Source organism: Gallinula chloropus (genome assembly GCF_964237585.1).
Source record: "Gallinula chloropus genome assembly, chromosome: 1".
Classification (NCBI taxonomy): domain Eukaryota; kingdom Metazoa; phylum Chordata; class Aves; order Gruiformes; family Rallidae; genus Gallinula; species Gallinula chloropus.
Window position 1 is genome coordinate 83,407,343 of NC_140085.1, and position 23,102 is coordinate 83,430,444.

Below are 23,102 nucleotides of genomic sequence, written 5' to 3' on the forward strand. Positions count from 1 at the left end.
CAGACATCCAAAGTCAGTGTAAGCAGGCTGCAGCTGCATCCTGAACATCTGTCAGTCCAAAGCAGGCTGCTCATCCTATCTAATTAATATTTCATTGGGAAATTACTAGTTAAGTGAGTGCTCGGTTTCATCATTTCATTACAAAGAGCTCAGCCCTCTTGTCTTCCAGTCACAAGAGACTCACAGCACAACTTGCACCTGGGCAGCCCTCTGTAAGGGGCATACGCAGTGACACTTGCTTTTCCTTGTAACTATAGTTACAGCTGACACAGGTAACATTGCATTTACATCGCGTGCCACTGCATGCCAATCAGTCTGTATGTGAAAATAGCTATGCATGGAAATGAGCATAGGCTTATATAGATGCTACGGGGAAAATGCAAATTTATACAAATAATTTCAGTCTTCCACAAAGAGCAGCAGCCACTACACACCCATGACAACTGAGCTTTGCTTTTTTTTAAAATTCTGTCATTATTAACATAGAATTATGTTTCAGATTAAGACCCCTTACCCTTCCACATGTTAGTCTTTAACACAAGAGAATACCAAGAAGGACAAAGGATTCTTCCAGCTTTCATGCTGTGCAACCTACTTCTCACACAGCTTCAAAGCACTATTTGATACAAATCATATTTTAAGTAAACCCAACAAACATTGCTACTAGGTCCCAGAATTATTATTGCAATTTGATGGATGAATAAAATGACTGTAAAGCAAAGCCAAATTCATGCTCCAAGGAGGGGGTGGGGGAGAAGACTGGCATAGTTAGATGTTGCCTCTGAATACAAAACAAGAACTGATAGCATTTTCGTATGAAATTGTTCTCCCACCAGAGAACACCCTTCAAAAGTTTTCTTTGCAGATCCAGCAAAAAATAGACACCTTCCTCCACCCCCTCTACCATACTATGTTCCACTAAGAGGTAGTATTTGTACCATCACTCCAAGCAGGTCACCGAGATCTACAAAATCCTTCAAGCCTACGCTACATGGAATATGTATTAGCAAAGGGAACACTCTTTCCATTTCACTCTTTAAGCATCTGTTTGAACATCTTGATGTTATTTTTCATGGATTGGGTTGTTCGATGGAGGAGGAAGCAAACCTCACGCCTGCACGTTTCCAGCCAGGCACCTTCATGAAGCCTCAGATACCCTAACAAGAAAGCTCCTGGCTAAGACACAGTGATCAGACGGCTGAGTAGAACCATCTTTGACTCCAAGCAAGAACCACAAATTGAGCTGTTTATATTTTCATGCTGGTAATGTAACAGAAGCTTCCTCCAGCCATGCCAGTATCTGACACCTCAGCAGTCTGTCACACCTTAGTCATCCCCACAGTATGTCTTTTATTGTAGTGAAGGTCTACTGTTTCCTGATTAAATTTGGGTTACCACCACCACACCACCACCTCCCCCGCTCTCCCCCACCACCACCCCCCACACCACCACCGAGATGGCTGAAAAAGCTCCTTGTAATTTTCTTTCTACATAAGTACTCCTACATGACCTCAAATAGCACCAGCCAAGCACCACAGAATTAACTAGGTCACAGTGCACAGTTTGTTGGGCCTTTTTTTCCTCCACTTCATTCACATTTCTCACATAGACTCCAACCCTCATTGAAGCAGACCAGCAACTGCAGTGGGGAGCAGTGTGCTGGCCACGGATCCAGCATCTGCCCACACAGAGGCTTTGTGGGCTGCGTGTCTGCCAGCATGTTTCAGGGATGGCCTGGCATTAAACACAACTTGATGAGGCTGTGCGAAGCAGGTGAAAAAAGGCAGCCAAGAGCCCCAACACCCTTGTCCTGCTGGCTTGCATACATACATCCCAGCCTCTCCTGAAGCAGCTTAATTTGGACGTATTCCTACAGTGAGCTCCTCCACGCTGGCACAAGAATGCTGCAGACACACTATCTGAGTGCTGGCACAGCTCCTGCAGCACTGGTAAATCGCTCTGGCAAGGACAGAAAGACTTCACGTGCAAACAGTTGAGCAGAGAAATCAGTACTACAGTCATACACCGCCTTGAGTAAGTCTGACATATTTACAGTTTCTGCTCTCCCATTTTCAGAAGGGCAGGTATCACAATGGAGATAGACATCAACACAGGAGCCTCTCCACTGGCAACAGGGCCCTTCACCATCAATATTGGCTCAAAAACAGTATCTCCCCTCACACTCCCCACTGACAGCCAGTGTGACAAGTCCTGATCTGGCGCTGCCACGCTCTGCGAGACATTTGCTCAGTTGCCTTTCAGTGCTCTATACAAAGGCAGCTGCAGGCCCAGGGGACCCAATCTCTCCCCATCCACCTAACTGTTAAGCCATTGGAATGGGGCCAGCAGTGACTTCAAGCCTGATGCACAGAAACAAGATTAGGGCTGGATTTAGCTTGTTCTTATAAAGGATAGCAGCTCAGACACTCTGCCTGCCAGCACTTTGATTAGTACTGCAGTTTACACTACGTGAAGGAAAAAAGCCACATACTGCAATATTAACAGACCAGTGACTAGAATTTTCACTAAAATAAACCCTTGTGTATGCAGTCACACCTTCTGTGCTACTGCAACAGCCACTGGCAGCTAAACAGGCTCTGAAAGCGCAAGAGGGTTCAGTCTTTCTAAGTGGAAATTAAAACAGCAGATTATCTAGGAGAAAAAGTCCAAGAAATTCTCTTTGGTTTAATGTTAGTGTGTCAGTGGTAATGATAGGAATAATTATGGTTTTACAACTAAATCAGTTACTTATTTTCAAAGGAATACAGTATCAAAACTTTAGATGAAGGCAGATGTGTACTAGAATAGTCACACTAGGGTTGGTAGAACATTTTAATCCAGTGTCTTTCTGGCATAAATAAAAATAGAGAATAAAAGTGCTATTACTAAAGCATAATATGTCATGGCCATTAGCAATTCCACCAATGGTCTGTTATCCAAGTAAGCAAGAGAGTTACTCCTTATTAAATGTTATTGTAAATTGAGATGATACACGTCAATAATATTGACAATTCTTTATAAAAAGCACTGTTTCCTTTGGCTGCAGAAACACTCCTACAGAAGCTAAGTCTTTAATGTCTAATTCAGAACTCTATTAAAAATAAATAAATAATATCTGTATGGCCTTACAATGGAATTCAGTTTTTCCCTAGTAGTCAAAACCCCTATGTTTAAAATAAACCATTACAGCAATTGTCTGTGCCATCTCCTTTAAAGATGTAGAAGAGAACAGAAACACTACTTCTATTTCAGCACTGAGCTGAGGTTGCACAAGAGCGGGGATTATCTCCATGCTCTCTTTAACTAGTGCAGCAACACTTCACTCATGCAGACCAAGATCAAAATTTTACTTTTCACATGAACAAAATATTAACACAGCTTAGAGTTTTATCAAACAGGTTTCCTAGATGCATGCCCAGTGTTTTCTTGTTTGTTATGACAAGTTACAAAACCCAACAGTTACTTCAATAAACCAGCTACTGCATCCAATGCCTCATTCATAAGGCTTGCTTATTCCAGCCATAATGCTGGAAAGATTTGGTACAGCATTTGAGCATCGCTTCGGGGCGGGGGGGGGGGGGGGGGGGGGGGGGGAGGATGGAGGGGCAGAAGAAATAGCTGGAGTCCCATTGCTCCCACAAACCCCATAACAATCAGAAATACTAAGCAATCTACTACAAATGCTTCTGAGGAGCAAATTAGATTTCAAGTTGCATAGTATAAGCCATCTTCCCCTCTGCCTGTACCACTGTCATCCACATCCAGGTTATTTAACTTCGACAATCCCTGCAAAAGTGCTTTGTGCAACTCTGGACTGTACTTCAAAATTAAAAGCAAAATTCCAGTAGCCTGCTTTTCATTTGTGGCAACCAAGTCATAAACAGGAACAGCAACTGTTCAAACATTTCTTGCACAAGGGAAATTCCTGTCTATTTCCAGTGAACTAGGAAAAAACCCAATTACTTCTTTTCAGAAAGGTCACATACACAAGAAGTTGTATCATTGTAGTAATGCCACCCAGTTTTCTGGCACTGCAGGGTGACTCGGCACGAAGGAAATGTGAAGGAGAACTGCTCTGGCTCTGGGAAGGCTCTGTTTCCAAGCTCATATAAGGACTGAAAATAAGAGCCTACCAAATAAGAAGCACAGTTAGCCAGACTGTAATTGTCATTGGTTTTCAGCGTTATGAACTGAAGTAACATTTCGTTGATGGGGGAAATTAATTACCGGTATCTGGATATTTATAGGGAACAAAACACACATCTGTAGTTCTCTCACTTATGAAGCTCATATAGTATGCCCAAATATGTAATAGAAAGAATTTCATGAACAATTAGGTCCTTTTCTTTAAGATAATGTTAATTATTTACTGTAACAAGTTCATTTAAGCAGATGCAGTTCCAAGGCTGATAGTCTCAAAATGGCTTTACCTGCAAGAAGTAGGCAGGAAGATGAAAGTGAACTGAAGTTCATTTTCTATCAGCCCTGAAGAGGAGAAAATCTCCCTTTATCCTCTCCTAATGGAGTTCCAGGGCACAGAAACCAATACTGAAATTTTCACGCTTTTCAAGATATTTCACATCAAGTATACAGCTTTGCTTTTCTGACCTCTCCAGAAATAAACCACTATCAAATCCTTACATAGTTTCCTTTCCTCCCTCAAGTCCCTAGAAAGATTAAATTTTTTTCCCTTCCATCCTCAACTGAGAGAGCTTTGTGATAGTGAAACCAGTGTTTCAGTGGCATTTAAGACATATGCTACTCTGCTGCACATCTGGATATACTACCAAGTTGAGCAATAGGTAAACCTTTTTACTTTTCAAAATTAATTCTCTTTAAAACCCAAAATTAGTCCATTTGAAAAGCCAGCTGTAGTACAGCTTCATATTAAAAAATAAGCTAAGAAACTCTGTACTAGAAAACAGCATATATGCAAAAGAAAAAAAATTTAAAAAATTAAACACTTGCACAGTGGAAAATTCTCAACTACAAATTTGTTTTTTTAACTGAGTACCCACAGAAACAAGAACTATAAAGCAAGTCACTCTTCCCTAAAACCATATCAAGACTTTATCCAACTTTAAAATCTTCATTTTGCTTTGCGAACAGACTTAACAACTCTACACTAAGAATGAAAAAGAGAGTTCTCTGCCCTGCCCCTGAGAGCATCACTGAAATATTTCAATTCATGGGTAATACATTAGATAATAAAAAAAACAATGCACCAAAACAACTTGTTCCAGGATGGTTTTTGGGTTTGTTTTGTTGTTCATTTAACTGCAGAAGGTTTGTGCAGTAAGAGATTTTGGGCTTAAACTATCAGGCAAGGAAAGCCTTCACACAGGGCTGGATCCCAGGCTGTTCCCTGGGAGGGTGCAGGTCTGGGAGCTCCAGATGACGAGCTGACTCACTCACCGGCAGCTCCTTGGCACACCACTCGCGACCTGTGAGGTGTCTGTGCCTCAGCTGATCACCAGCGAGTCCCTCTGGAAGCTAAAAATCCCTCGGGGATTTTGTAACTCCTGCGCAGTTCAGCGGAGAGGCACTGGGGTCTGAGGTTGCCAGCGGCAGAGGAGCTCCTCTCACCTCCTCGCATTCCACTGCTCAGCCCTAGCCCAGCTCCCTTCAGTCGGACCTTGCCTGAGCAAGGGGCTTTGTGCTTGCTAGCTGCCAAGGGACTCACAGGTTTGAAGATAAGCAGGTTCTTAATTACGTTTTTTTGCTCAATGGGGGATGATCTGTGTGACAGCTTAAGTCACAGCAACTTTTCACTGACGCCATGACTTACCTCAACAACCTCCTTAAGCACAAGACTAACAAGATGGAAAGCTGTATCACAGCTACATAACGCAGTCCTGAAAGATCATTTCTTTCTACAAGATGTCACAAGCGCATTTTTTAAGAAGAGTGAACCTTCAATTTGTGCAGTTCTTGTGACACAACAGATGTTCTCTTCCCTCAAGCATCTTTCTGCCCACCTAGTCAGGTAACAAATTCAACCCTGATAGGCTTTTGAAACTTGTATGACAGATTTCTAGACAGATCTCACTACTGCCTGCCTATGGCAGCATTAATACTTCCCAAGCTTTAACATAAATCTTCTCAGCTACGTCTAAAGTCAGAGTTAATTTTTCCATGGCTGCATTATATTTATGGCTTACAGCACTTCCTGTTCTTCCCTAACATTTCCAACTGGTGCTACCCAGCTGATAGCAGAAAGCTCTTGTCACAAGTCCCTAAAAATACAACGTTGCTCAGGAGCAATACTAAATCCCATCACATTTCTGTTATTCTACTTCTTCCTCTATAATATCTCAACCCTCCTAAGTATTGAGAATGCCTTCTAAATTAGCATTACCAACATTTTTTCTATACTCAAACCCTGCTGCTGGACTCTGCCTAATTTAAATCAGTTACAAAGACATTCATATTTATTTCCTGTTAGGGGGGTTAGGGAAGAAAACATAAAAGCAGTGCCCCCCCCCCCACCCCCCCACCCCCCCCCGCTTTAAAAACAGCTACTTGTGGTAATATCTCCTTGAAATTATTCATAGTTGCATTGTATTTTATAAATGGGCTGATGTGCCAAAATGGCTTTTACTGATAAATGAAGAGACAGATTTCCCTTAGCTTTGAAACCTGCTTTGGAGCTGCTGGAACAGCTCAGTCAGACCTACTGCATGACTGTAAGAGTTGAGCCCTGTAACCAAGCCACTACTCCACACCAAGCCACTGTGCTCAGCCTGTCCTTGAGCAGTGCTCCCCAAGTACACATATGCCTGCACATCTCACCAGGAAATGGAGCAGAAATCGGTAAAAGACAAGTTTGAAAGTCTGAGTACTCATCAGGGAAAGCACAGCCTGCCAGCCAACAGTGCTTTAAAAATAGTTTCTTTTCAGATACAAGAGTTAGCGATGACTCAGTTTAAGTAGCTGAAACCCCAATAGGTCATATTATGCAAATCAAACCCTGCATGCCATCAGCTGGGAGATGGATCTTAAGCCAGGAGTTCTCTCCTAGAAGCAGCAAAACTCAAAACATACAATTGCAGTCAGAAGTACACATGAAAAAACAAATGGAAATTAAGGCTTCAACCTGGAGATCCTTGGGCTACTTCAAGTTCATGCTCACCGTAAAGGCAAAAGACTTAGGTACCATATGCTGAGATAAAGCTCCTTGTCCACCCATTTTAAAGGTTGCAAGAATACAAATTTTAACCAGAGAACGTTGATCAGTGATGTAAATCATCAAGTCTTTTTTACACAAGCAGAAGGCAAGGTACTTTCTGATGCAGTAGCAGTGGAGACCTCGCCAGGATCCCATCACCAGGCAGAGGTGCCCACCCGGATAGCTACAGATACCTTCAACCTCAGCCACATACAGCTTACTTGTCATGTGAACTCATAGGAATGGTCGACTATGCGTGCTTAAGCGCTTTCAAACTTGTAACTCTGAGGAAACGTTTAGCTTCTGTGCAGTTAAGCCCCATCATTAAACTTATAGTCCATCTAATTTCACGTGTAAAAACTGACTTAAGCAGTTCTTTCTATTATAACACAAGTGACACTCAGTAAGGAATGCTGCCTTACCTCAACATTATCATATCAAATTCAGTCATGAACCACACAGGAATATTTTAGAAAATGTGATCCCACAGTAATAATTTCATTCTTTGATTCTGTAGCATTTTGAGGGTTGGAGGGAGAAGGAAGGATGTAGGAAGTCTCTTTCTGAATAGATGTGAATAAAGCAGCATAATTAAAGATGCTATTCCATTAATTTATTCAGTTCTTCCCAGATCCTTCTCCCACCCCCTTTCTAGTGCAAATGGAGAAGAAAACGCATCTGCTTTAACCGAAAGCCCAGGCATTCGTCTCCCTTTAATTCAGCAACCCTCGGTCGCCTTCTCCCACCAGTCGCAGCCCGCTGGCCGGCGTGGGTTGCCTTTCTTTCCCCTTCCATCATCAGGGACCAGGGCCAACAGCGGCCCGGCGGAGCCCGGCTCACGGCAGAGGGCGCATCCCGGCGGCCGGCAGACAGGCGCCCCCCGCCGCCAAGCCAGAGATGCCCTTCGAGGCATGCTCCACCGGCTCTCCGGCAGATGCTTTATCCTTCAGAGTTGCTCCCTCCCCGCGCCTTCTGCCAGCTCGGCGACCCCCTCCTCCCTTCACCCCTTCGTCGGTGTGGGGGGAGGAGCAGACATTTTGAAGCAGCGGATCCCGAAATCCCGCCGGGCCGCGGCGAGCCGCAGCGGCACGGGTGCGGACAAGGCCTCTCACCTGCCAGCTCGTCGGGCTCCAGCCCGCTCTCCGCGTCGATGCCGCACAGCACGAAGTAGTGGGCGAAGCGGCAAGGCGCCGCGCCGGGCCCGGGGGTGCCGCTCCCGCTCATCCCGCCGGCGGCGGCTCCCTGCCGCAGCGCGGCTCTGCGCGGCGGCGCGCCCGCGGGACAGTCACGGCGCACCGCCCCCCATCCCCGGCGGTAGCGGCAGCGTGTAGGCCGCGGCGGGCGGGCACCAAGCGACGTCTCTGGCGAGCGAACACTAAGCAACCCCTCTACCAGCTGAGATGGGCGGGGGAAACCGAGAGGGACGGGCAATACCTCACTGCCGGCCCGCCCCCGCGGGGCATTTAAACCCCGGGCAGCCGCAGCGGTGCCTCCCCCGACACGCCCCAGGGCTTTGACGGGACGTTGTCGGCCTTCATCGGCATTTTGAGCGTGAGGGACGAGGGCAAGCCCCCGAGTGGCCTTCGCACTCATTATTTTCCACAATTCTCGGGGAATTTGCTGAAAGCTTATACCCGTGTCAGCTCCTCCCACCCCCGTCCCCTTCCCTTCAATGTGTGAGTAGGGGCGGTTGGGTTTTATTTAAATAAAAGAGGGGATGCTGCTCCCCCCGCCAGCAGCGAGCGCCCGAAGCGCCGCAGCCGGACTGGGGCGAGCGCCGAGGCAGCGCCGGGCGTTTCCTGCGGGAATCCTGCCTAGGGGAAGCGACTTTTTGTTCTGCCGACCCGAATGTCGAAAGAACAACCCCAGCTGGCTGAGGGTCCGCTGACAAAGGGGGAGGGGACTGACGGATGCTATGTGGCCTCCATCCCAGCGCCGTGATTAATGTTCACCACGTTAACTTTCGAGAGGAAGCTCCGCGAAAGCAAAAGGCTGGTCTGTTTAAGATCTGATAATAGTTCTGCCGCATCCTGGAAGAGATCAGTGCTATTTTTGACCCGTCGCTAAAAATCCCTTCCATTATTATTATCACCCGACGCCAAAGTACTGGCAGAGCCGTTCGGGAGTGGCACCTGCTTTTAAAGGGACAGAGATGACTCTAGAGTTTTGAGATTTTTGTTCTCCAAACTCATGATTCCTGCTTATGTCAGATAATCCTGTCGCCTGCATTTTTAAAGAAGGTTGTTTGCAGAATTCAATATGCACTTTCACCCTCGGTGTGTGTTTATCCGTTTTCTAGTCTTGGTACCCGCAGGTTGTAATAATTACAGTTCCATCCATTGCTTACTGTGGACTCTCATGGCCCCTTTCAGCTATCTCTCAGCAGCGTGAGCTGCATTTGTTCTTTCTATGATTTACATTTTTCCTTATTCAACAAGCACTTTTGATAAGGAAATGCCTGCAAGGAACTTGATATTTCATCCAGCATAGGTCATTTTTATGTAGGGACGCGGAAGAAACACTTCTTCCTCGAGGCAACACAGATCAGCATCAATCTTTCTTCTTCCCTTTGAATTAACAAGTTTTATGTCCCTTTACTTCCCACTTTCCTGTAGTGTTCTGCTGAAATCAGACAAGAGCTAAACCCATTTCCTCACTTCCCAATATCCAAGGAAAGAAAAAAAAAAAAGTCCTTTATCGCAATCACTGATTCCAGTGGTGTCAGCACTTGGTATGACAAGCTGAACCTTGCTAGTTCCCTATAGGAGCTTGTCAGGAGACAGGTTATTTTCTCGACTTTGCACTGAGACCTACGTTATTTTATTTAGTTTGGTTTGTTTATTAACTTGTATGTATTGGCTTACTCAGCTTTAGATCATATGATAAGAGTTAAGACAGTCTCTGACTCTCACTCAAAACCTGTTGCTCTAACTGTAGATAAGTACTTTTGGAGGCCCAATAGCATGCGTGTCTCCAGGCAGTCCCAGATACAGGCTTCACCAGCCTCTCTTAAGCCTGTATGAGTTAGGACTGCTTCTAAGAGTAACCCAAAATTTAACACGATAGTCCTGACCCTTTTTTCTTAAGCAGCACGTGGTTCCAGATTGCTTTGGTTTAGGTATCTTCTGTACAGCACGGTTGTTTTTTTTTCTTGAATAAAGTTCAGTGCACAGGCACTTCAATCTCAATAATATCAATAATACAGGTAGCATTAAATGCAGGCATGAAGCACAGCACAAAGAGTGCAGGTATAAAATCTAATAAATGCTCCTCTTCCTGGAATAGCTGTGAGGTTGAGCTCCTCCTTCTCTACATACAGCTCCCACAGACACTTTTGTGGGAGTTTCATGGGGGCAGTGAATCATCCTCTAAGATGGCAGATCTGGGCAACGTTATCTTAACAAGACCACCCAGCTGCTTCATAGTGCCAGCAGAGCTGGCTGTGCCAAGTGTGTTTGGGTCTCTAGTAAGTCATGTTACGTGCCTGGTTTTTTCCTCATCTAAAACCCACCATCTGAGTTCTTCCAGTCTTTCCCCTCAAGTTGCTCTAGCTTTAGACACTGCATGCTGCCTTTGGCTAGCTCTTCCTCACTCTCATGGTTTTTTCCTCCACCCTGACTCCTATCCAAAGGTAACTTTTAAGAGATTTCAAAAGTTGAAATAAGTTTGAAAATTGGCTCACTGGACAACACTGTTGCTTGCAATTCAAAATTTCAGAGCTCACCTGCAGCATCTTAGTTATTTACTTCAAGACCATATTCCTCCTGCTCAGTGATGATACTTTCAGCCAGGAAGTAGACTGGATACCCATCTACAGATAATTTTTGATTTGTCTTCTTTCACTCTTCTGCTACCTTTGTATCGGCACAAAGTTGATAGAAACACAATCAAGTCTGTTGTAAGCTACTTCTTCTTTCTATCAAGTATAAACAACAGCACCCAGAAAAATGCATCAGAGGCCTTTGCCTGTGGCTGGAGTGAGCCTGCACAGTGGAGCTGGCCGAGCCATATTGGCTTGCAGCACCCAGGAGAACTTTGTGCCCACCCCATGCTGTGTTGTGCCACAAAGGCTTTCCATATCAGGCACGCGAGCGAAGGGCAATGACACCTCTCTGTATCATGGGCCATTGCCTGATGCATGTTACCTTATGGTGTACAGCATAGGAAAAGGACCACAGTGTTCCCTCAGTGTTCCCTCAATGCCTGTAATTCCCTTTTCTCCATGCTGAGATTTTTTTTTTCCAGAATCTAGGCATTATTGTTGTCTCATCACTGCACAAACCCACCCTGCACTGGTCACCAGTGCCTCTCTAGATGAGCTGCCCTACTTTAGAGACAGGCCAGACACTTCTGCTCTGCTTGCAACATCAGCTGGTTAAATTTCACAGCAGCCATAGGCAGGTTCACAAAGTGGCTATGAAGCAGCTTGCAAGTACAAGAGGCAAGGCTGCAAAGCATGATGAACTGCTGCATATACTCACTAGCCAGCCAAATGCCAGGAAAAAAGCATTTATACAGCCCAGGAGAAGGTAGCAACTGATAGGATTGTACTGTGAGGCATGTCTGGGAGGATCAGAAGTAATTGGGCAGTGTAATGAATATTTTTTCCTTTCACCGACAAAGGGTGTTAGTTAAAGCTCCACAAGGAGCATGGATGGGCTGGATGTCCCCTATTCAAAGCATAGGAACAATAACCCAGGGGACCCAAGGCTCATCCCTGGCACAGCAAAGCACAAAGCAGCATCTGAGCAGTAGGAGTTTCTTACATGTTCCTCCAAGGAATGGGGATAAGGTAGAATTCAGAATTTCAGACTGGGATAAGCACAAAAAATTTATTAGCATAGACCAGATCTGCCTGGGACCTTTCACTTTGATCTGCTCTCCTGTGGCAGCAGCTTTATCCTATCTCCAGATGGATTGCCATTGGTGTGGCACAGCAGGGGAAGGCTTTTTGCTTATCAGATTTGTTCTTCTTCCTTAGGTACTTGTGTCTTCAATTGCAATGCATATTTCTCTCAGTATGAAGTTGTTTCAGCTTTTTCCTTTAAGCCTTCATTTCACAGAACCTGATAATTTAAACTGGGTCAAATGCTAACAAGCATGTCAGCGTGCCCTGCCCTTAGGATCTGCCATAAAAGATCAGACTACAGCTCTTTGCCCTACTTCTGCAAAGAGCCAATGCCTGATGCTCAGATGCTATTTAAAGGTTACATCTCTTCTCCTTGTGGTGATGCTGTTGATTCACTCTTTATTTTCTTCAGCATTCTTCAATTAACTGAAAATCATGCTGCTGGTGATGGATTGCTCAACTCCTTCACTTGGCTCTACAATTCCCTGTAGAAGATCTTTAACCAGCTGCCAACCCACATTGATTTTTCCACTGAAAGCCTCTCCTGTATTGCTGTAATATCTATGTGGTCATGAGACCCTGTAGGGTGGAAGAGAGGGAAAGCAACTAAGATGCAATATCATAGAATCATAGGGGTTGGAAGGGACCTCGAGAGATCATTGGGTCCAACCCCCAGCCAAAGCAGCTCCCTAGTTCATATTGCACAGATAGGCGTCCAGACGGGTCTTGCATATGGTGAAGGAGACTCCACCACCATCCTGGGCAGCCTACTCCAGTGCTCTGTCACCCTGACTGTGAAAAAGTTCTTCCGCATGTTGGTGCGGAACTTCCTGTGCTCCAACTTGCAGCCATTGCCCCTTGTCCTGTCTCCACAGACCACTGAAAAGGGGCTGGGCATTTCCCCCTGCATCCCATACTTAAGATATTTGTAAACATTAATAAGGTCCCCCCTCAGTCTTCTTTTCTCTAGGCTGAACAGTCCCAGCTCACTCAGCCTTTCCTCATAGGGGAGATGAATGTTCATAATGCTCACAAGAAGTGTTTTCTACTTTTGGCTGACTTTCAGTTGGTTAGTTCAGTGCTGTGAGCTACTTCATGAGAAGCTAAGCATGAACAGTCAGCTGAAAGAAATGGGATACAGCTGGATGGACTTTGAGGCTGAAATGGAAGTCATTCTGGCACAAAGCGGAGAAGAGCATATAGCAGAAGTAGGAAGAAAAACAACAACTATGGAAGATTTTATAGCAAGGTTCATAAAGAAAGCAATTTTTGTCCTATGATCTTATGCAAGAAGACTGCTTAAAGCATTGTAAAGGTGTTGGCTGCCGTAAGGTTTTAAACCAAATAAACCAAATCACTAGCTGTAAGACATAAAGCAAAGAACATTTCCTTCAATGTAATTCGTCACTGCTTAGAAAGCAGATGCTGCAGGCACATATTCTAATATTAAATCAAATTACAATTCCATTAAAGCAAGTAGCTCATCTTCTATACTGACCCCATATCTATAAAGATGAGGCTTGAATGAAGGCACACGACTTTCCTCTGTCACACCATGTAATTATTATTCATATAGCAAAATTATTGATACTGTCCTGCATCTCTGCCACAAGATCTTTGAAGCTTCTATGATTTAAAATTTTAATTCCCTATTGTAGCTCATTGCATTTTATTCATTTGATGTACATCCATCATACACGTGCCCTTGCATTGCCAACACACAGAGATGCATTCCACTCCACTCTGCTTTCAGCGAGGATCCTTGGGGGAAAGGGCAGCTGAAATGATTCGATAGCTAATTGTACCTTCTTCCCCCATCTCTCCCATAGACTGGCTCTATGTTTCCTTCACAAAAAATCTGTAGTGATCCTCTGGGTGAGTGCTTTCATTTGACGTCCAGAAAAATGGATCCTACAACATGAGCAAGAATGGATATAATGACCCGATGTCTGCCTGTCTTTATTCACATGGTTGTCATGCTGTCAGCCAGGTTTCCCAGCACCTTGGAGAGGAAGTGGCACTGACATCCCAGACAGATAGGGCATGGACTTTGAAAACGTCCTCAGAAATGGCTCCCTGGCCAGTCCAGCAATTGCCATACCCAGTTTTTGGAGGTTTGTATCCTTCACCACCATGCCCTTTCCTCTCCACATGTTCAGTGGCACAGAATGGCAAAAATCTGTGGCAACTCCTGCCATTTCACTCCACTTTGATTTTATACTGAGCTTGCAAGATGTGCCTCATCCTGCCAAGCAACCAAGTAGGTGGGCTTTCCATCCCCGCTCCGTGAAGTCAGGAGTAGGATCGTTTATAACCATTACCTTTTGTGTGATTCACTGCCAAGTCCCAGACTTCAAAGACCGTGTTTTGCTCAAAGTGAGGTGCACTTTCTGCACTTTGCTGGTAGAAGACACACAGACTGTTCCAGTCACTACTGAGATAAAACCTAACCAGCAAAGTACGCTGCTTGGATAAATCACTACTATGTCATGCACTAATTGAGGTGGTGTGCTGGGAGCATCAAGCTAAAGCACACAAACACAGATTTTCTTCCATCTCTGACAGCATCACTCACTGCATAACCTTGGCCAAATTGTTTGTAGCCTGACTTGCAGAAGCACCAGCCTCCTGGAAATCAGGTCAGCGAACTCCCTGTGCTTCAGCTGCCCCCAGGAAAAGAAAGCAAATGCTGCTTCTCTCTTCTGCCTAAACATCTGCCAGGCACAAAGCTCTATTGTTCCCAAAACTGTCCCAAATGGTATTTGCACAGGGAAGCAGATGTACCTCTATGCAGGCAGCAGCCCCAACGCCAAGTCCTTCTAGCCCATGTGTCCCAATGCCATCATCTGTTGAGAGATGCCTTTCACACCAGGCCTGAGATGATGTGGGTATTCAGTGTGGGCAGCAAAGCTCTGTTCTTCATTTTGAAATAATTTTTGCACATTTGTCTGTCTCCAAACTCCAACTCCTCTATTTTCAATGCTCCAGAACCCTGGGACCTTACAATCTCTCTGCTCAGGAAAGATCAGAGGAGGTACAAAAGTCTTGCAACATAGTAGACCTGCTCATTTAATGCATGAAAAAAGGTCTGTGGCTTTAAAAAATGTACAAACAAACAAAAAAAAATCACCATTTAAGCTTCATAGGTTCATACTGTGGCAAGGAGATAGGCAGAAGGACATCCTGGTGAGCTGCTTGGATCACATGACCACACCTTTTTCCAGTCCCCAGTGACCTTGCCTGACAGCCACAACTTTTTAAATATGATGGAGAGCAGGTCTGCAACCACATCAGCAGCTCCTTCAGGACCCTGGGATGCATGTCATCCGGCCCCATAGACTTGTAGACATTCAGCCTCATGAAGCAGTCTCAGACTTGCTCTGCCCTTGGGGGGGGGGCGGGGGGGGGGGGGGGGGGGAGGAATTTGGGGGAGGGGCAGGATATGATTTACTCCCCCAGTTCCCACCTAGAGTTTCAGGGATGCAAGGTTGAGGGACTTGAGAATTGTGAGATCCTGGCTGACAGTGAAGACTGAGGCAAAGAACTCATTCAGTACCTCAGCCTTCTCCACATCTGTTGCAGTCAGTTCTCCTTGCTCATTTACCAAAGGGGATATGCTCTCTTGGGTCTGTCTCTTCTGGCCAACATACCTGTAAAATCCCTTCTTGTTGTTTTTAACATCCCTTGACAAGTTGTCTACTAACAGCAGGTAATCTCCTTGTCAAAACACCTTTGGCCTCTGTTCAAATGTAGTTAGAGTCTGATTTTAAGTCCCCTGATTTCAATTTCAGAACTTCCCTTTGAAACCTTATTCAGTAAGAAGTGCCAGACAGCCTGTATCTACATTACAATGAATCCTAGCACACAAAAAAAAAAGCCCAAGGGCATTCTAAAGAAATCCAAATGCATGGATTCCATAGCCAATATACTACACAAGATCAAGGACAAATGAAAAGTATTCCCTGCAACGAATATACATTGTGAGTTGTTTCCTCATTTAGCACAAACTGCTGCTTTTCTGCATGCTCTGTTACAATACATCTTCATGTCATTGCAACAGTGTTATTTGATGAATCTAAAAGCAGTTCTGTTTCAATTTCCCTACTAGTGTTTTTAGCAGAAGTCTAAACATTTATGTCCAAATGTTCAGCCATATCTCTCTGCCCCTTCTTCTTTGTGCTTGGAAACATCACATTGCCTTTAAGCACCCGCTGCTTAGGAGACTTCATACTGACAGATAGACTGTAGCTTTTCTGCACTGGCTTACTGCACTCCTGCTTTAGCTTAGAAATACCAGAAATCAGCTCAGAACTCACATCAAACAGGACAGAGATCAAAGCAATTCTTGAGGATAGTGTTTCTTGGTGACTTCCTTGCAAACCACTAGCCACAACTTATTTAAGCCTGGATCCATGCTGGGCAATTCCAGCAGCTCACATCAGTCAGGGAGGTGGGAGCTTTTGACACTGTCTGATGTGTCAAAGGACTATCTCAGCACCTCCCTCCAGGCCAAAATGCTAGAAGACATTCTGAGAAATCCCAGCAAACAGTATTTCCCAGGCTAAACAAGAGCCACCAGTTTCCTGTCACTCAGCAGTACCAAGAGGGGTGAAGGCAAGAGAGCAGCAGCAGTCTTTGGTGCCAGGCCCAGCAAGAGGAACAAGGCTGGGAATGCAGCCCCAGGCTGGCCACGGGGAGGGGGATGCCTTGGTGGAGCCCACTACAAGCAGGGCAGTGCTGTAGGGTGCTGGAGACCAGCCATGCTGTGACACCACTGGGGCAGGGACTGACAGCCCCAAGGATGCTGAAATGGGGTCCTAAGCTGTGGGCAGAGATGGAGGTGCGGGGAAGCCTCAGGAGGTAGTCAGGGCCAGCAAGACCCATTAGTGCCCTCAAGACCCTAACACCCAGTACATGCAGCAGAGATAGGCTGATTTTGTTGTGGAAGTGCACAGCTTCTTGTTTGGAAGATGACAGGGCCTGTCTGCTCTGTTATCCTTGAGCCATTTATTCAGACTGAGGATTAACCTGCCTGCAAACTCTCCTGCCCTGGCTCCCCCAGAGCCGGTTCACAGTGCTGCAAAGAGCTGCGCTGCAGGGTCACAGCCACACTGCTGCTTCCATTCAAGCTGGCTGCAGCTGCTTGCACAAAGCCTGACGCCTGCGCTGACAAAACTTAAGATGTAAGATCACATAACGCAGCGTTGGGGGCCTGTTTGGCTGCCTTTGCTATTAGAACCCCTGGGGCTGTGACAAGGAGGCATCCACATGGCTCTGCATGCAATCTGCCCAGCGCTGTGGGTGACAGGTCCAGCTGGAAGAGACCCCACTCCATGTCCTCTGCTGTGGTGAATGAACTATGTTACCAGTGCACAGCACCAGTTTGGAGAAGTTTGAAATGCACAAAGACATTATATGTGTCAGTTAAAGTTGCTCTGTAAGAAAATCCCATGGATTTCCTCATCTGTGTATTTGACACAAAAGCACCAGAGTTGCCAGTATCCTAAAGAAGACTTGTGCCAAACACCACTTTGGAGGGTGTGGTGTATAAGCATGGATGGGAAAGGGAGATAAACAAACACTTTTTATCATACCACTGCAAATTGCTGAGAGGTCCAAAGACAGAGTCCTTTTCCATCCCCCTGTGACCTTCTCATGCTTCCATATGCATAAATTGTAGCTATTCTGTCCTTGGCCACATTTAATTAAGCTCTAGCCTGTTCATCAGATGACGGCGCTTGCTGGTGTCACATGGGAGCTGTGTTTCCACTCCTTTGAGCATCCTTGCAGTGGTATAACTTGTTTTCCATGTTCTTTGGACACTAGTGAAAAATAATGAAAAGCAGAGGTCCTGACATAGCATGACCCTGACTCACAATTATGTTGTTTGAGGACCTGGAAATCTTTCCAAGGTGCAACAACAAACATCAGCCAAAAGAGGAGTTGTGTTAGATCAGGTCCTTGGTAAACAGCTTCTTCCAGGAGCTCTATAGAGTAGGCGTCACCTGTCTGTCTCAGATCTCCATCCTTTGCTTTGTCCCCAGAAGAGGCCAAATGTTTGGCAGACTACCATGTGGAAGGCAAAAGGAAGAGTTCAATTGGTGCCAGGCTCTGCCCACCAATGGGAAACTACTAAATTTGATTTGCAGAGTTAGCCAGATGCTGTGAACTGATTCAGGTCCTAGAAAACTTATCCCTGGCACCAATGGCTGTAAGCATGATCCTTAAAATCAGATGCCCAAACTTATTACAGCTTCAGGCCTTATTTATGGAGCAAGCTGGATCAACTGCTCTGCTTGGAGAGAATTAGTCATAGGTTTAAATACATCAGGGTTGAACACAGGCCACCTGGCAACAAAGACAGCTAAGCTTGGGAAGCATCACTTGCCTTAGGCCCCCCAACCTGTCATCCTATTCTCATGCTCCACACTAAATGTTGGTTTAACTCTGTGGCTTAACATTGTTTCTGCCTGTCTGGGAAAAGCTAAGGTCTAGTAAGTATACTGAAGTCATGAACTTTGTGTTTCACCTTTGATACATTACACATAGTGGGGATGTATACAAAGCTGTGCAGGAAGGCAGGCAGGATGAGTTTTCCTGACATAGGAAGTCAGGAGGGATGAGGACATGGATAATGTCTTTGTTGCATTCATCAAAACTTAGGCACCTACAGGTAGTCTGGAGAGGTTCCATATTGCCTAAGTAGCCCCTTTTCCTGGCTCTCCATTTTCACTCAGTTTCCATCATCTTCCCCTCTCAGGACTTTGCAGGAAATTGAAGACACCCACTCCACCAATTACAACCAAATCAACAACAACAACAAAAACCAAAACAAATGCTCTGACACCAGGCTCAGCCACTGTTCAGCTCTATTTATGGACTTTTCTTCTTCCCTCTACTGCTTTGTCTCACCTTGGGTTGGCTTGAGAGCTGGCCCAGACCTTGGGGGCACCCAAAAGCTTCCTGCAGACTTCTGTGACTCCAAATTTCTAGCCACCAAAGAACATTGGCATCTAGAAAGCTATTACAGATGATCACAATAGTACAACAGAGATAATTTGTGGAAGATCAAAGGTAGCTGCGAACAAAGCCCACTGCAAACTTCCTCCCCCCACTATCACCATACTAACACTTGCAGCTGTATCACCAGAAGTGGTGGTGTCAATATGATGGCTGCTCCCTCTTAGTTGCTTCTTGTGCTGCAAATTTCTTGCTCTGCAACTAAAATCACCAGAGCACCTGTTTTTAGAGGACACATCTCTAGACACATTCATCAGCCTGGGCTGATTTCTGTTTAATTGTCTCCTGCAGTGAGGTTTCACTCACGCTAACTAATCGTCACAAAATACTGCCCGGACCTGAAACTTAGGAGCCCAAGTGTCATTATTTTGGGAAATAAAGGTGAGATAAAAATTCCAGTATTTCAAGGAGAATTCAGCTATTCAAAAACAAGGCTTGAAAACACATATTTTCTAGTTTTAACATCCAAACAAGACCCAGAAACAAGCACAAGCCATCAGACTCTGTGTACCTTTCCAGACTTTGCTCTACAAAAATGCTCTCATGTCTGATTGTGCGTTAACATGAGCAACCAGCTAAGACCAAAGATGATTTAACTACACATATAGACAAAGTGAAGAATAATTTCAGAAATTACCATTTTCAAATTCTTGGCCTTACCATCATGACTCTTCACAGAGAAACAATTTAATTTGCATTGGCATAAAGATCAGATTAATAGACCTTTTCCTCATTTCATCCCTTCAATCCTCTGCACATTACAAATTCCCCTTCTTCCACCCCCTGTCAGAAGGTATGTGATACTTTCATCTCTGCCAACTGCTGCTCCTTCCTAAACTAATGCAGCTGGCAAGGCAAAGTGGAATGGTAATCCTATGAAAAACACATCTAAAGTTTTTGGGCTGTATTACAGGTAAAAGTGTTCTGTTCATTATGTTAGGATATCTATTCTTCAACTGTTAAAGATGTACTGTAATTCTGACAGAAGTAGGTATGGACTCTAGCTGAAGGCACAACAGAATAATTAGATTGACTCTCCCTTACCTAGCTTGAGCTCTCATCTTCAATTTTAGCTATGAGCTAATGCACCAGCTACATCTTTATAATGACTTGCTTCCACAGTCTCTGGGTAGCCACACATTGGTCCTGGTGTCCTGTTGATATTGAGTTGTTGGGATGTGTTTTACAAATCAACAGCACTCTGAATTCGTCCATCTTCCCTTCTGCAAATTTGCCTTTTGCTGCATCACACTGTGGCAGCTGGCTTTGCAAAAAACCCCCAACAAATCAACAGAGTTCTGGAAATTTGGGCTATAGCAATTGGAAGCAAAGGACCGAACTCCAGTAAAAGTCTGGCTGATGAACCACAGGTTTACCTTTCTTGGGGTTTAACGTTTGTATCTCTGAAGGTTCATGAGTTGAGGCCTGGTTAATATGCAGGAAGCTGCTCTCTGCCTCCCCCTTCTCTCTGCCCTTGTGTCTCTGTTTCTTTGTTATTAATTGACTCAAACAAGATTTACCCCGAGACCCAGGCAGTTGTATCACCAGTAATCACTAATTGCCTTGGATATGCAAGAGTCCCTCATGTGCTAGTCTACAGCTGCACTTTGCAAGTGTTGTGCTCCTCCATGATACACCAAATCAATGGTATCTTGAGATCAAAGACATCCTTGTCCTCAGAGCAAATTCCAGCACAGTCACGGTAGTTGGCTGTGTAGTATATGCCATACCATGGAGCAGCACAAATTCTCAAATTCTCTAAAGCAAAAAGAAATTAAACTTTTTTTTTTTTTTTTTTTTATCACAGAGGACAAGCTTTGAAACTTTGCTGAAGTAATCAGCACAAAGGACGTCTGAAAGTTTGAGTGGTTTACCTAGGCTTTCACAAGAGGGATGGCAGCTGTCATTGGTATCAGAGCTTTCTTATGTCATGCTAGGAGTCTACACAATAATAATGAAATATCTGTAATTAAGTAAGAAAGAATGGATTTCCAGCTTTAACATCCCAGGTGATGTTACTTGGAAGCAAGGACTTCACTCCTCCCTTTTCACCTAAGCAAGTCCTGAGCTGGGAGCAGCCAGGGAACATTTTTTTTTAAACTACTTCAGCTTGATGTCTGTGTGTATTAGACAGCAGTGACTTCACCGAGGTTCACATCACAAGTAATATCATGTATCAGGAGTTCAGAAAAACTAGACCTGAGAAGTTACTTGTTAAAACACCCAATCAAAGAGGCTGAAGATCCAGGTGAAAAAAAAGTTTTCCTGTCAGATTTCTCTAAGAACCCACTCAGGCATAAAATAAAATGTGCAAGGTAGATATGTATCATCACCTGTCAGTATGCTTAAAGCTGTTACGATCTCTTATGTGGCAATCTCAGCTGATGTTGAAAATTACTTTTCTGTTCCATTACCTAGTTTTTATTCCTGTCACAATGGTGAATATTTAGAAGGCACAAAGACCTGAGTTCAGAACTACAGAACTTTTATGCACAGTGTTGGAGATGGCCCCCGGCTTAACGTGTCTGTGTACTTGAGGCTCCTTCATGTGGCAGGTGGACACTAGCTTCTGTTGGGGTCCTGGCCTCCTGCCAGTGCATTGCCTCCATCTTGGCCTCTCAGCAGACCTGTATGGAGGAACCACCTTCTCTTGGGACACTGGGGATCCCCCACGTTTAAAGAAATGGTCCTGTGTGGAGGATCTGGTGCAGAGCTGGCTATCGGAGAAGGGACACAGCTGCACAGACCTGCTCGAGATGGCATAAGTAGGGTAAGGGTTAGTCCAAAGTCAGTGTGCCCTTGGGGCCAGCTGAAGGCAGTTACTGTTGTCTTAGAAGGATGTGTTTACCATAACAATGTGCAACAGAATGTAAGCAAAGGCAGGACTGCAACTTATCAGTTGAACCAATGATGAGCTAGGCTTTTGCAATATGCAATGAGCTAATTAACTAGCATACTTAAGCCATGTTTGTGCGAATAAAATTTGAGACGGTCTGACGAGCCACATGGTGTCCGCGTCTCCCTTCTCCGACAGTCCTGCTCTTATAAGCCGCTTTCACACCCTGGAGAGCACACTTTAACTGTACTTAAGCAGTGGATCACTAGATGGCCCCATAACCGCAGCGATTTGGGCAGATCCAGGCTCAGGGTGCATAACTGCCAGTTTTATTTTTAAAAACCTGGCACCCGAAGCAACTGGACTTATGATCATTGCCTCAGGCAATGAACACGAGCCTTTTCAAAATGCAGCATGTGAAATTTGGGACACTGTCTCCTAGGGAAGCCAGAAAAACACACTTTTGTCACTCTTGTTGTCGGAAGCTGCTTCTATTCCCTAGCTCCTGGCAAGCAGGATAGAAGATGGGGCAGTGACCTGGTGGGAGTTGTTGGAGAGCAACTAATCCATGCAATAAAACAAGTCCCTTCAGAAAGGATGGCCGTGGGATCGCAGCAGTGGACCAGGCATCCGGGAACCCAGGAACCACTTTCGTCCCTAGCTCGGGCCCACCTGCAGGATCACTACTTGTAAGAACAGCTGGGGCAGAGGGGAGATGCAGGAGGGTTTGGTTTTTCATCCAGCCCTGGTGGAAATGCACATGGTGACCTCAGAGGAAACACCACTGTCTCGTATTTCTCAAGCAGTGACAGCAGAGCTGCGCCCTTGTGAGTAACAACAACAAAATAGTGCTTCAAGGGAAGATCCCTCCTCGTGTCCACACTGGAGCGTGGGGGGAGGAGAGAATCAATGGGACCTGTAGAGCAGCAGAAATATCAACAGGATGGATGGAGCATGGAGAAGAGGAACACACAGAGGGGAGGACAAGTTCAGCTTGCTGGAGGAACAACCTAGCCCTGGAACACTGGCTGGTTCATCCATGGCCAGTACTGTCCATAGCTGTTGCTGTTACAGAGAGGTTGGGAAACCTTGTCTAGGCCATGCCAAATTTGACAGCAGCCTTGATCTGATGTGCAAAGGAAGAAAAAATAACCCAAAACTTATTTCCACTGCTGTTAAAATGTGTTATTGCTCCTTTTCTCATGTGAATTTTTATTATCATTTTGAAA

General features: G+C 45.0%; 1 protein-coding gene across 5 annotated transcripts in view; it reads right to left on the reverse strand.

The window, feature by feature from the left end:
* The window catches only part of DENND5B (DENN domain containing 5B), a gene marked incomplete at its 5' end in the record, with an annotated part of 116,314 nt that extends 107,922 nt beyond the window's left edge, over positions 1-8,392 (reverse strand). For all 5 annotated transcript variants that reach the window (XM_084279084.1, XM_084279083.1, XM_084279081.1 and 2 more), the window contains one exon: positions 8,281-8,392. In XM_084279084.1, the coding sequence (XP_084135210.1) occupies positions 8,281-8,392 (112 nt within the window). The remainder of the gene's footprint in view (positions 1-8,280) is intronic.
* Between the last annotated feature and the right edge of the window lie 14,710 nt (positions 8,393-23,102).